The sequence below is a fragment of the Leptosomus discolor genome, chromosome 7 (assembly GCF_034619465.1).
Source record: "Leptosomus discolor isolate bLepDis1 chromosome 7, bLepDis1.hap2, whole genome shotgun sequence".
NCBI lineage: Eukaryota > Metazoa > Chordata > Aves > Leptosomiformes > Leptosomidae > Leptosomus > Leptosomus discolor.
In genome coordinates, this window is record NC_141397.1 from 40,107,841 (window position 1) to 40,120,104 (window position 12,264).

The 12,264-nt window shown below is 45.4% G+C and overlaps 1 protein-coding gene across 1 annotated transcript in view; it reads right to left on the bottom strand.

Moving 5' to 3' along the window:
* HS6ST1 (heparan sulfate 6-O-sulfotransferase 1) overlaps positions 1-5,503 on the bottom strand; it is a 194,649-nt gene extending 189,146 nt beyond the window's left edge. Inside the window, exon 1 of the mRNA XM_086468211.1 lies at positions 4,986-5,503. Within this exon, the coding sequence (XP_086324337.1) occupies positions 4,986-5,503 (518 nt within the window). The remainder of the gene's footprint in view (positions 1-4,985) is intronic.
* Between the last annotated feature and the right edge of the window lie 6,761 nt (positions 5,504-12,264).

The following is a 12,264-nucleotide window of genomic DNA, read 5'->3' on the forward strand; positions in this document are numbered from 1 at the left end:
GAGGTGGGAGAGGAAGCACGTAGAATTCCTTCAGCGTAATTTATTTGATTGTTCCTGCAGCACATTACATTAGAGCAAAGCTCACAGATGGAGTGTCCCACTAACACACTTCAGAACACTGAGCTCTGCTCTTGTGTTGGGAGCACGCAAGGAAAGAAGGATGCAGCCAGCAGAGCACTGAAACACATTTCCTCCAGGGGCTAACAAGGGAACCTTTCCAACACCTCTAAGGGGTTTCATTCAGTCCTTTAACAGAGGTGTAACGGGTCTGCCTGGCAAGGTTTTGGTAGCGGGGGGAGTTACAGGGGTGGCTTCTGTATGAAGTTGCTAAAAGTTTCCCCTATGTCAGATATAGCCAATGCCAGCCGGCTTTAAGACGGACCCGCCGCTGGCCAAGGCCGAGCCAATCAGCGACAGCGTTTTTCGCCTCTATGATAACGTATTTAAGAGAGTGAAAAAAGTTGTTGTGCAGCAGTAATTGCAGCGAGTGAGAGGAGTCAGAATACGTGAGAGAAACATCCCGCAGACACCAAGGTCAGTGAAGAAGGAAGGGGAGGAGATGCTCCAGGAGCTGGAGCCGCGATTCCCCTGCGGCCTGTGGTGAAGACTATGGTGAGGCAGGCTGTCCCCCTGCAGCCCATGGGCGGTGGAGCAGATGACTGCCTACACCCCGTGGAGGGCCCCCACACTGGAGTAGGTGGATACCTGAAGGAAGCTGTGACCCTGTGGGAAGCCTGCACCGGAGCAGGCTCCGGGCAGGACCTGTGGCCCGTGGAGAGAGAAAAGCCCACACTGGAGCAGGTTTGCTGCTAGAGACCCCGCGACATGCTGGAGCAGTCGGTTCCTGAAGGACTGCACCCCATGAAGGAGACCCACACTGGAGCAGTTCATGAAGGACTGAACCCGTGGGAAGACTCATGCTGGAGAAGTCATGGAGGACCTTCTCCCATGAGGGAGACCCCACATTGGAGCAGGGGAAACGTGTGAGGAGTCCTCCCCCTGAGGAGGAAGAAGCGACAGAAAACAACAGCGTGATGAACTGACCCCAAACCCCATTCCCCGTTTTCCCCCTGTGCCGCTGGGGGGGAGGAGGGAGAAAAATCGGGATCAAAGTTAAGCCTGGGAAAGAAGAGAGGGGTGGGGGGAAGGTGTTTTAAGATTTGGTTTTATTTCTCATTACTCCTCTCTGAGTCAATTGGTAATAAATTACCTTTTCCTTTAGTCGAGTCTGTTTTGCCCGTGACGGTAAACATTGAGTGATCTCCCTGTCCTTATCTCAACCCCACAAGCCTGTTGTTATTTTTTTTCCTCTCCCCTGTCCAGTTAAGGAGTGGGAGTGATAGAGCGGCTTTGGTGGGCACCTGGCATTTTGGCCAGGGTCAACCCACCACAAGAGGAGACAGACAAGTTACTAGTGGATCACTTCATTGATTCTTCTAATTCTGGAAGTCTAACTAAAGAATTGAGTTTGGCTTTTTTTCAGAATCAACTGAAGAGATTAGATCTCTTGCAGTTTTGGGTAAGACAAATTTAAAGGAGCAGTTTGCAGAAACTGCTTAGCCTCTGCTTTCTGAAATATCATGATGACTCAAAGCACACATCCTAGTATTACTGCTTTTTAAAAAAAGTCTTTTCCAGCAGTTGTTTACTCTTAACAGTACAAGGAATAAATAGGCCTCCATTCCCAAAATCTTGGAATTTGCCGTGTACTAAAGCCACGAAGAGAACTGCGGCTAAGTGACCTAATTGATAAACGTAGCCAGCTTCAGACTTCCTTGGGGTCCCAAGTTTTACAGCCCCCAAACAAATAATTCTTTTTCTTCTACTGGCTGTGTATAAAACGTAACATTTTCTTCAAGAAGAGCCTGTCCAGAAGTCTTTGGAATACAAAACAGGGAGCCACTGGCAGGGTGTGGAAGGGGGATGAGAGCCAGTAGTTTGTTGTCGTTTTTTTTTTTTTTTTTAAAGAGTGCTGACCCATTAGAGCTAAAACACCCATCTCAACTGCTTACTATATGAATGCAAAAGACAGAAGAAGAAGAAAAAAATGCAGTCTCTGGCAAGCTACTGCTCCTAATCATTAAGTCTAACACAGAACAGCAGAACAATAAAAAGAGCAATTGCATTGTAAATTTATGTACCATGCACAGGTTATGGAATGTAGTGCAATAGGGCACTGTGCAGTGATAAAACTGCATTCCTTACAAAGTTAACAGCTTTAAGCTCATGATTTGTACATGTGAGCAACACCGAATGACCTTCATGCTTTCCAACATTCACTAGAAGGCAGATTTATCTGTAATCACAAGTCAGCTATTTTGTTTTGGGGGATAAACATGTAGTCGGAAGAACAAAGGTTTAAACTTCACATTAAGTAGCAAATGCAGAGGCCAGTACATTAGCTTCAAAAGCTGAATTTGAAGACTGTACTCTAAAAACCCACACTGGGTAATATTAGAATCTAGCAAAAATGGTTGTTTGCGCTTCTTTTTCTTCTTTTGAAAGAGATGCTCATAATTCAGTTCCATCATAAAACAGTAGCCTCTCTAGTATATGCCCTGCATAAAAACATGTCCTGCTTCAACATAAGAGATCCAACATTCACAATGGAGAAATAAAGTTATATTGCTCTAGTGTAATGGACATAATACAAAGACTATCTTTTTTCTAACAAAGAAAACCCATCAAATTTTTATTTTAAACAAGCATTGCCTGTCTCTTGTTCCCCATTTTCTTAGAATGAAAACAGTTTGGAGAAGGTGCCTACTAAACTGGACTGCAGTACAACAGAGCAGTATCCTAGGACAGCATTATTCAAACAGCCAGCAGCTGTTCATTGCACCAAAACTATCCACAGGATACAACAAACAGTAAATTCTGGTTTTTTGTTTAACAGACCAAGGTGATAAACCTTAGATTATCTAAAACTTCTACATCACAATTCTTACACTGATGAAAACAAAGTTCTAATTTAGATTTAAGGAAAGTAAAGAGACCACATTAAGCAGAACTATTTCTGAATATACAGACACATGAGGGAACAGGACAGGATTAATTATTTTTCCTGCATGTCCAACAATCAAGACAGTTAAGGAGCGTATAGAAACATATCCTTCCTGATGTTCCAAAACAAACGGCAAAGAAAATCTTATTTACAAACGTTTGAGATGAGGCAATAGGCTTCTGGTTCTCAACCTCTATGGCTTGCTGTAATGAATTTAATTGCTACTGCACAACCTGAAGTGCCTTATTCTCAGGTACCTGTGCAAAAAAACCAACTGCTAAGCAGGATGAAACAGTTAAATACTTGAACATGCAGTAGATTGCCAACCGAAGCACACAAGGCTTTGAGACAATTCATAAAATCACACAGGACTTTATATAAGGTTAATGGTTTGCTAGCCAAACGCCAAGGTTCACAAAACGAGTAATTTTTTGTTTCTTTACTAAATCAATTTGAACTTTGTGCATTTTTCCTTATGACACTTAACTAAAATCTCAACAGCAACCACATGGGCTGAAGATACTTCACTTATACGTGTTTTCAAGCACCTTATTAATAAAATAAGAGACCACAGGAAAGCCTGAGTACTCAGCCCTTTAGATACATCCTTCAGTTTGCTGCTCCTGGGTCAGGCAGCATGACAGGAATCTGAGTATAGTACTTGGATGACTAATACTCAAAGGGGCTGAAAACAGCAGCAATCATGACACAGACAATAAAGAACCCCAGCAATTGCACACAGTTCCAATGAAAGAAAAATGATTAGAAATTGCTTTTAAAAAAATCAGAGAAAAAACAGCTGTGATGCTAAAACATACTTTCTTAAAGGCCACTCTTCACTAAAGGGATTATTAATTTTTATTTATATATTAATACCATAATTATTATGGTATTAACAATATGCATGCAAATAAAGCATATGGCATAGGCAAATGTTAGTATAAGATCTTGGACACCTTTGAGAATGAAACTTTTAAGGCAAACAGATTAAAACTGTCATAATAAAAAAACCTGCTATGTCAAGAAGGAAGGTGTGCATAGTGTTGAAAAACAGTGATAAATTAAAAAACTGTCCCCTGAAATGAAACACACAAAGGTATATTGAGCTAAAAGAATCTAATCTTTGGAGACCTTAATATAAGCCACTGTCTTTACTAACATACTACAAACAGAAGATTCCTCTGAAGCTTATAATTTATAGAGACCAAGGTAGAAAAATAATGGGATAAGAGGGCAGAAATACACTGGATGTTCAGCGGGGATGCACTGAAGGGTGCTTTAGGATGGCTCTCTCTCCTGCTGCACAGATGAGGAAGCCACAAGGAACATGCACAGTGTAGCTCTTTACCCCAAAAGATTTCACGTCAGGTCTCCCATGAAGATTAACAGCAAGGAAGATATAACAGGGTGTTTAAGGAATGTTTTCTGCAATATGCAAAAAACTATCAGCAGACTAGGGAGGTAAAACAAGGAGGTAAGCATGAGGACTGGTGGGCTGGTGCCAGTTGCACTGAAAAACAATTTCAGCTGGAGGAAAAAGGGTGCACAGGTTAGAGCAAAGCTGACTACAAAGGCAAGCTTGAAGCTAGGGTATGGCGTAATAGGTACTAAAAGGTGGCAAGTGAGGTCTGGGATAAAGGCTAAATGTTTACAAAAGAGAGTAAGCGGCACAAATACATTGCTAAGGGTTTCACAGAGGCTGCTAGAGCAGAAGACCATGGGCTGAGGGTGCAGAGTACTAGGTACGTAGGAGGAAAAGGGTAGTCTGTTTGCCTGGGAATGCAGAGGGAAGGTGCACGGCACAGCCTGGAGGACGGGCGGGAGGTCAGGTGAACGGGCTGAGGAAAGGTTCAGGGCAGGCTGGAGCACAAAACGCTAGCAGCACGCTAGAACGCACAGGGAGGGGGGCTCAGCAGTGGAAGGGCTCGGGCAGGCGGCCCGAGGGGCAGCGGGGAAAAGAGAGACGGCAGCGGGCCGGTACCTGGGCGTCTTGGCGGCGGCGCTCTCCCGGCGGTCCAGCACTCCGGGCACGCAGTTGGTGAGCTCAGTCCAGTCGGCGTGCAACCCGCAGCTCCAGCCCGTGGAGAAGCGGGAGAAAAGCCACGTCTCGCGGCGGTTGGGGCGGTAGCAGGTGCACTTCTTCTGCCCGGGCCGGCAGTCGCAGGGTACTTCCAGCCGCACGTTTTGCACCAGGTGGCGGCCGAAGGTGGTGCCGCCAGTCTTCTGGATGTGCAGGAAGACGATCACGTCCTCGCCTTTCATGTCGAAGGCGAGCTCCCGCTCCAGCTCCCGCACTGGGAAGTAGTACTTCTTCACGTAGTGCGGGTCAGGCGTGGGAAAGAGGTCCAGCTCCTCCGAGTAGGAGCGGCCGCTGGGGGAACCCAGGCTCAGCCCCGGCCCCACGTACTGGTATAGGATAAGCATGAAGCACACCGAGACGGCCACGATCAGCAAGAACTTGCTGGTCCTCTCAACCATGGTCCTTCCCGCACGCTTCATGTGTCACCATCTCCCGGGGCTGCCAGCGCTGGGCAGACGGCGGCGGTGCCGGGGGGCGGGCGGTAGAGCCCGGCGCCTGTGCCAGCCGCCTCCCCCCACTGCTCCCCGGAGCAGAGCCTCCCTGGGGGCGGCAGGCTGCTCCCTAGGTTGCCTCGGCTCCCCGCTGTCCCCGCCCGCCCCGCCACGGGCAGTGCCGGGAGCGGGGCAGGGGCAGCCCGCAGCCAGCCGCTCCGGAGAGGCCGCGGCAGAGCGGCGAACTTGGGAGAGGAGCAGGAGAGGGGCGGAGAGGGACTGCAATGCAAAACCAGCCCCCTCCCGCCCTCCCCCCGCTTCAGGAAGCCAACCCCATCCCGCCGCTACCTCCACCGCGGCACTCCGCCGTGCCCCAGCCCCCGCGGCACCGGCACGGCAGTGCCCGCCCCCGCCGCCGGCTACACACGGGTTCAGCGCGGCCGGGAGCGAGCGCTTCCTGCCCGCGCCGCCCCACGCCCGGCATGCACAGCGCCGCCGCCGCCCGCGCCCGCCCGGCTGCGGGCACACACCGAGCGGCGGCGGCCTGGCGGCTCCGCTCCACTCTGCTCTCGGGTTGGAGGCTCCGCCCGCAGCCTTTCCCGGACTCGTCTCTCCGGCCCGGCCTCGCAGCGCCGGGAACGCTCCGCTCGCCGGCGCTCCCCTGCCCCCGCGGGGCGGCCGCTTAGATCACTCGCGCTGCAGAGCCGAGTGGGCTGCGAGGCGGCTACGGCTCCCTGAAGCACTCGGCTCTTGCCACTTTCAGGGGCAGTCGTTAAAGACCACCTTATAATTAAGCCCAAAAGCGAGCCTGGGCGCTCCTCGGGAGCTAGATTTCTACTCCCTTTTTGAAACAACAGTTATTAGTAACAAGAAAATCTGCATGGAAATAGCAGTACGTCTTCCCAGATGTGTCTGCTCCCGCTGCGGCCACCACATGGGACACCACAAGCCTTTAGTTGCAATGTCGCAACTGGATGCAATAGGAAAATGGTCTGGTCACACAGAGGAGGGTGCTGTCTGTGAGCAGCAAGGAGCCTGTGCACACCATCAGCCATGTAATTTGGAAATTAGTAATAGTAGTAGTCATAATAATAATAGTAGTAGTAATAATAATAGGTGAAGTTGAGGCAAAAATCAATAGAGGTATTATTTACAGAAAACTTTCCCAGGGAAATGCTTTCCGCTGATCTGTCGGGCAGCCTTCCATCAGCAGCGATACTGCCGCAGCAGTCAGTTCAATACAGCACCCTCACAAATGAAGCAAAACACTGGAAGCCCCAGGAACTGCCAGGTATGCAGCCGGCTCACAGCAGCATCCTCTATAGGGCAGTAGTTAGCAGGTTGAGAGGCTGTTTGCAAGGATCAGCACAACAAGGACCTACAGAGGCCGGCTGGTGTGCCTGCAGCTCGGCTAAGTCACCTCACCCGAGCAGAGTCCTCTCCGGAAGGTGCAAGAGCAGCCCGCCCCTCTCCTGCTTCTCTCTCCCAAGTTCGCCGCTCTGTCAGCCCGGCGCCGAAAGGCAGGCGGGGTTCACTGCCACAGGCCGTCCAGGCAACCCCGGAAAATGACCGTCTGGTGCCCCTCTCCGCTGCCTGTAAACGGAGGATGAAACATGGCCCCATGTCTGAGAGCACAGTGAAGCTCAGTGCTGTGGCATTCTTGCTGCCCTTCATCTAGGCATGAGTTATTGCCTATGCAGAATTAATAATATGAACATTTGTTAATTTCTGGCAAAACTCTCTGACCAAAATACCCTATCCCTTGTAATACTGCTGGTGGTGATGGTTTTTAAGTTTCCGGTGTTCTTTAAAATAAAAGTTACAACTAGATTTTAGTGCTCCAGCACTAAAAATTCCCCTCAGATCACACTTTTTAATCCAAGTTGTGTCTTATAACAACTGTAAGGAAAACACATGCAGATGAGCCACTGTTAAACACCGGGTCAAATTTATAAGGGCTTAGGAGGAAATGAGATCCCAGATTTTCATTTGAACACTGTGACTGATAAATCTGCTAGATTTTGAGATGGCTACATTACTCACAAATTGTGAAGCCCCAATGAGTTATGCAGTTCTTCCCAAACAAGTAACAATAAAATGTTTATAGCACCCAAAAGCATCATATATTGTGTTCAAACCATTTATTTTGTTTGATATTTTCCTCTTAAAAGTCTGCTTCTGATTTTCCCCTTTACATGTAGGCTAGTAACTCCAAAAACAGTGATGTCATTCTTGTACACAAAGTTCAGATACATCCAGAAGCATAGCATAAGACCAATTTAAAGTTTTGAAAGTTATGTTATGATTTGGGAAATACAGCATATATGTGAGGTTTACATATGAGGTTGGACTACACACAGCAGCTTAAAAAATGCAGAGCAGATTTTAGGATTGCAATGTGTTTGCCTACAGTTATAAATGTATAAATATTTAGAAATGCCAGAACTCTGAAGAAATCAGCCATTAAGTTACATGGGCTATTTATTGTTAATTAATTGTTTTAACTGTAAGATATAAAATATTTTGGCCTTTTTTTTTAGTTGTACAGATGGAGATATTCCAGTGGATTTTGTTCCTGATTTATATTTGTGGTCAGTATAGTGCCTGTTAGTTTGTGAAAGAACATACTAAAATATGATCCTTGAAAGATAAACAGATCACAAAGGAAAATACAGGGTTACGGCTGAAAATCTGCTGTTTTCTTTACTGCAGCACCTTCCATCTAGAAGTGGGGGACAGCAAACACACTGGAAGTGTAAGGAAGGCCTGTGCCCTTCTGATCTACACTCACCCATGCAAGTACACAACAGCTGCCTAGAAGACACTGTGAAACCAAAACTCTGGGACCAACACTTTTATTTTTACTGAAATGTTGTGGAATCTTTCCCTGCTAATTACATACGCTGCTCTGAAATGCTGGTATTTCAAAGGTGCTTACAGGTGTGACTCACCTAAAATGATCACTTAAGCAAATACTTAAATCAATCTCTATTTATACTATATATAATATAGTGTATATATATATTATAAAATTCCACCGAAGACAATGATAGAGTAAGTCTTCGCTGCACAGGGAGTTAAGCATCAAGTACTGCATCAGTGCTAGTTTAGACCAGCATGTTTCTTAGATCACAGAAGATCCGAGTGGAGTTAAAATAACAAGATTTGCACTTTCCCTGGCCTTCCCATTGGAAACAACGGTGGAAAGATGTGAGAAATCAGAAAAATACAAACTGTTACTGCTACCTCCTGTTACCTACTGCTACTGCCTGCTTATTCTCTGAGTTCACCTAGACCATGTGTTTAGCCATTATCATTTCCAAGTTGAATCTTCCACTCTCAGTCCAGACCTCCCTAGGCTTTCCTGTGTCATCTGGGATTCATCACAGTAGTCTGACTAACTCCAGGTGCAGAACTCATTTCCTGTGAGGCAGTGAGAGTGACAATCGGCAGTCACCAAGTTGCCTAAAAACTGAATGTTTATGTAAAACAAAAGCATTTTAGAGGAAAAAAATAGTTAGATTTTTATCTCTAACCTGTGGACTGGGGGGGAATGCATTTCAGATTCCTCCCTGTATCCTTCTAGACAAATGCAAACAGAAGACCCCCCTTACCCCTTGAAAATGTTCTTTGATACTTTGGTGTCTATCTGATCCTTTGCATCCTAGTTTGGAAAAATAAATTTTGCAATCCATTCCCAGAATCAGTCCTGCCCTCCGTTGTCTAATGGCTTAACTTGCAGTCATTCAAGTGTTATGTTGGGGTCCACCGTCTCTCCCCAGTTTGTACAGCCCCCAGGAAGTCACATGGAAACTCTGATACTGTGCTCGGCCAAGCATCCCTTGTTCCACTACCAAGCCTCAGATGGTGATACTCCCATCTCCACATTTGTAACATTTTACCTTTACGTCCAGTGCAAAGGAGGCTACATGAACCACACAGTTAACCATCACAAGCAGTTTGGGTATCCATTTAAAAATCATACCAAAAGCTATAGGAACTCCAAAATCAACTGACTGAAATTTAGTCATGTTGTATTTAAATTTGCATAGATGCAAGCAAGGACTTAAAAAAGTGGTGGGAAAAATTAACCAAATCTTAGCTGCTAGGATATTGAACCTTAACATGGACTCCACATGTTTTATTTTTTCAATATCATTTCCTTTATTATGTGCTTGACACTACACAGAAGGCCAGTTTTAGGAATGGCTCAAATGCTGCTCATTTATACTAACATAAAACTGAAATATCTAGTGACTTTCCACTCTAGATCTATGTCAGACTGAGCAGAACCTCTCCTAATACAAGCAAATTGAAAGATTATGTTTGGCATTTTCATAGGATTCCAGCTGATCTAGGAGTATGAGTTCCACTGATTTTCAGTGATAAGCACATGACTAAGTCACTTCAGGTGCATTTGAAAGTCTACTGATTTTGTACATTTCCTCACAGTAGCCCATATCTGTGAAGGCATTAACTTTGAATTTTCACTACAAAATAAATCAGACTGAGGTCAGGCTTATGCTAGCTAAGTTACCTAACCTTGATCTACATTCAACCACTTCCCTAGTCAAAAGAAACCTAGCCAGCTAAGCCAGCAATCGTCATTTATTCATGGTACAACATTGCTAGGAGTGAGATACAAAGATTAGAGATCCTCTTACAGATAACAAGAAATAAACACAAATTTTGCAAATGCAGTTGGAAAGTATTTTATCATTGCTTGCTGCTGGCCATTGGATGCCTACCTATTTACCTTAAGATCTAATAAAATATTATGCTTTATATCCCACAGGGGCTATGCCTTCCCTGCAGAGAAGCCAAGAGTAGTGGCTTTGGTTTGAATTGGAGTAAGCTGTCCCATTATGAAGCCATAGTGGCTTACTGCGAGGTTCAGTACTCCGTGTTCACCTGGGACTTCCGAGGGCCTCGCTTTGGTTCCCAGCACAGCAGCCCATCCCTTTCCCAGTCTTTCCAAGTAATTGCAGAATGCAGGCAATAAGGGACTAAGCCTTCAGACAGTTTAGTCTGCATCCACATGGTTACCAACAGCAACAGCAAACAGCGCTTAGGCTTAGCTCTCAGATCTGTATGATGGGATGTGTCCACTAGTTTGGGTGTAAATTACTAACACACACCTAGCGCAAGGTTTATGTATTTGCAGTTAGAACTCAGATGAAGAACAACATCTGAGTTAATACTGAAGTGAGGACAAACTCAGATAAAGTGAGAGTACAGCCTATTTCAGAAAGCCTTGCATGAGAGAACAGCAGTAGGAAAAATGTAAACCACATCGCACCTCTGCCACCTAAACCTCAATGAAATACTTAGCTTAAAGCTGAATAAATAAATAGTAGCTTTATTAGGCAGGAGAACTCTAAAGGCTTCTTAGCACAGAAGTTACACTAGTTTGCTGTGAACTTAGTTAACTAAAGCAGTAAAAAAAATCCTCTTTAAACACTTGCAAACCCTAAGAAATATCTCAATAAAGGCACCTTAAATAAATTTCTACTATTCACAATTAAGAAAAAAAGCATATATTTACTTTGTTTCCCTATGATATGTTCCCTGTTCCCCCAAATAGGTTAAACCAAACCGTTATCTTATTTATTCCAATTTAGATTTTTTTTTTTCCCTGCTGCTTTAGGAAGAGTAGGCATGTGATACTCTCATTTGCTTTGGTGATATGCGTGTGTGTGTACCATATACTGAGTGAATGGTGAGGAGTCACAAATGATGGGATTTAGCAGTTGACCTGTAATATCAATGCTCAGACCTATAGCAATATTTAGAAACAGGGGTTTCTAAACTTATTTTACTCGTCCACAGCTGTTGCAGCATCAGTAGCAGTTCCCAGCCATACACATTTGTGCAGAGGGACGGCACTCACACACCATTTTCCTGTGATACTCGCACTCCTAGTTGGAGACCTGTAGCAGTTTGAAAGCACTAGTGTAAAGACTCTATGGCTTCCGTACTAGTGCTGTAGTTTAGCCACACCACCACAGAGACCTCACAGCTGGTGAGGTGATCACTGCTCCCCGAGTACAGCAGGGTTCCATTTTAGTCAGGGAAGGAGGTACTGAAGATGCCAAATTCTAACAGACCCAGCAAGCCTGATTTGGATTTCAGGCTCTTGCACTACTTTTTTAGTGCCACTGGAAAGGTCTGCTGTTTGAAAGCTACCAAAGACAGTCTTAGAAGCCTTGACAGGAATCAAAACAGTGAAGCCACTAACAGCTCTCCTAAACAAAGGAAAGTCTAATTTCAGCAGCTACAGAGATCAAATCTGAGTTTTAGATCTACCATGTGTTTATGATATCATCCCACTCCTTCTTCTCAAGTGGACCTAAATGTCTGTGTCTTAGCAGAAGGTCAGCATGTGACTGATAAGACAGAGCTAGTTCCTAATGATTGTCTTTTCTCTCCTGCAAAGGGAAGATGGTTGAAGTAGATGGACCCCATGAGCCAACATTTGCAGCTCACTGCTTTGAGACCTCCTGTCTCCTGACATAAGCGAAAGTTGAACTTACCGAAGCCGCATGTACATGTTGCCATATAATAACTGCAGATGGCAGACCCAAATGTCTGTCAGGACCTTGAAACATTGGAAAGACCTTAGCTGATCTCTCAAAATATGCAAATGCCTACAAGTTTAAGCAGGGAGTTGGGACTGCAGCTGAAGCATATGTAGTTTCTAACGTATTAATCCATCTAAGGGAGGAGTTTGTGGGTCCACAGAGAAGGCA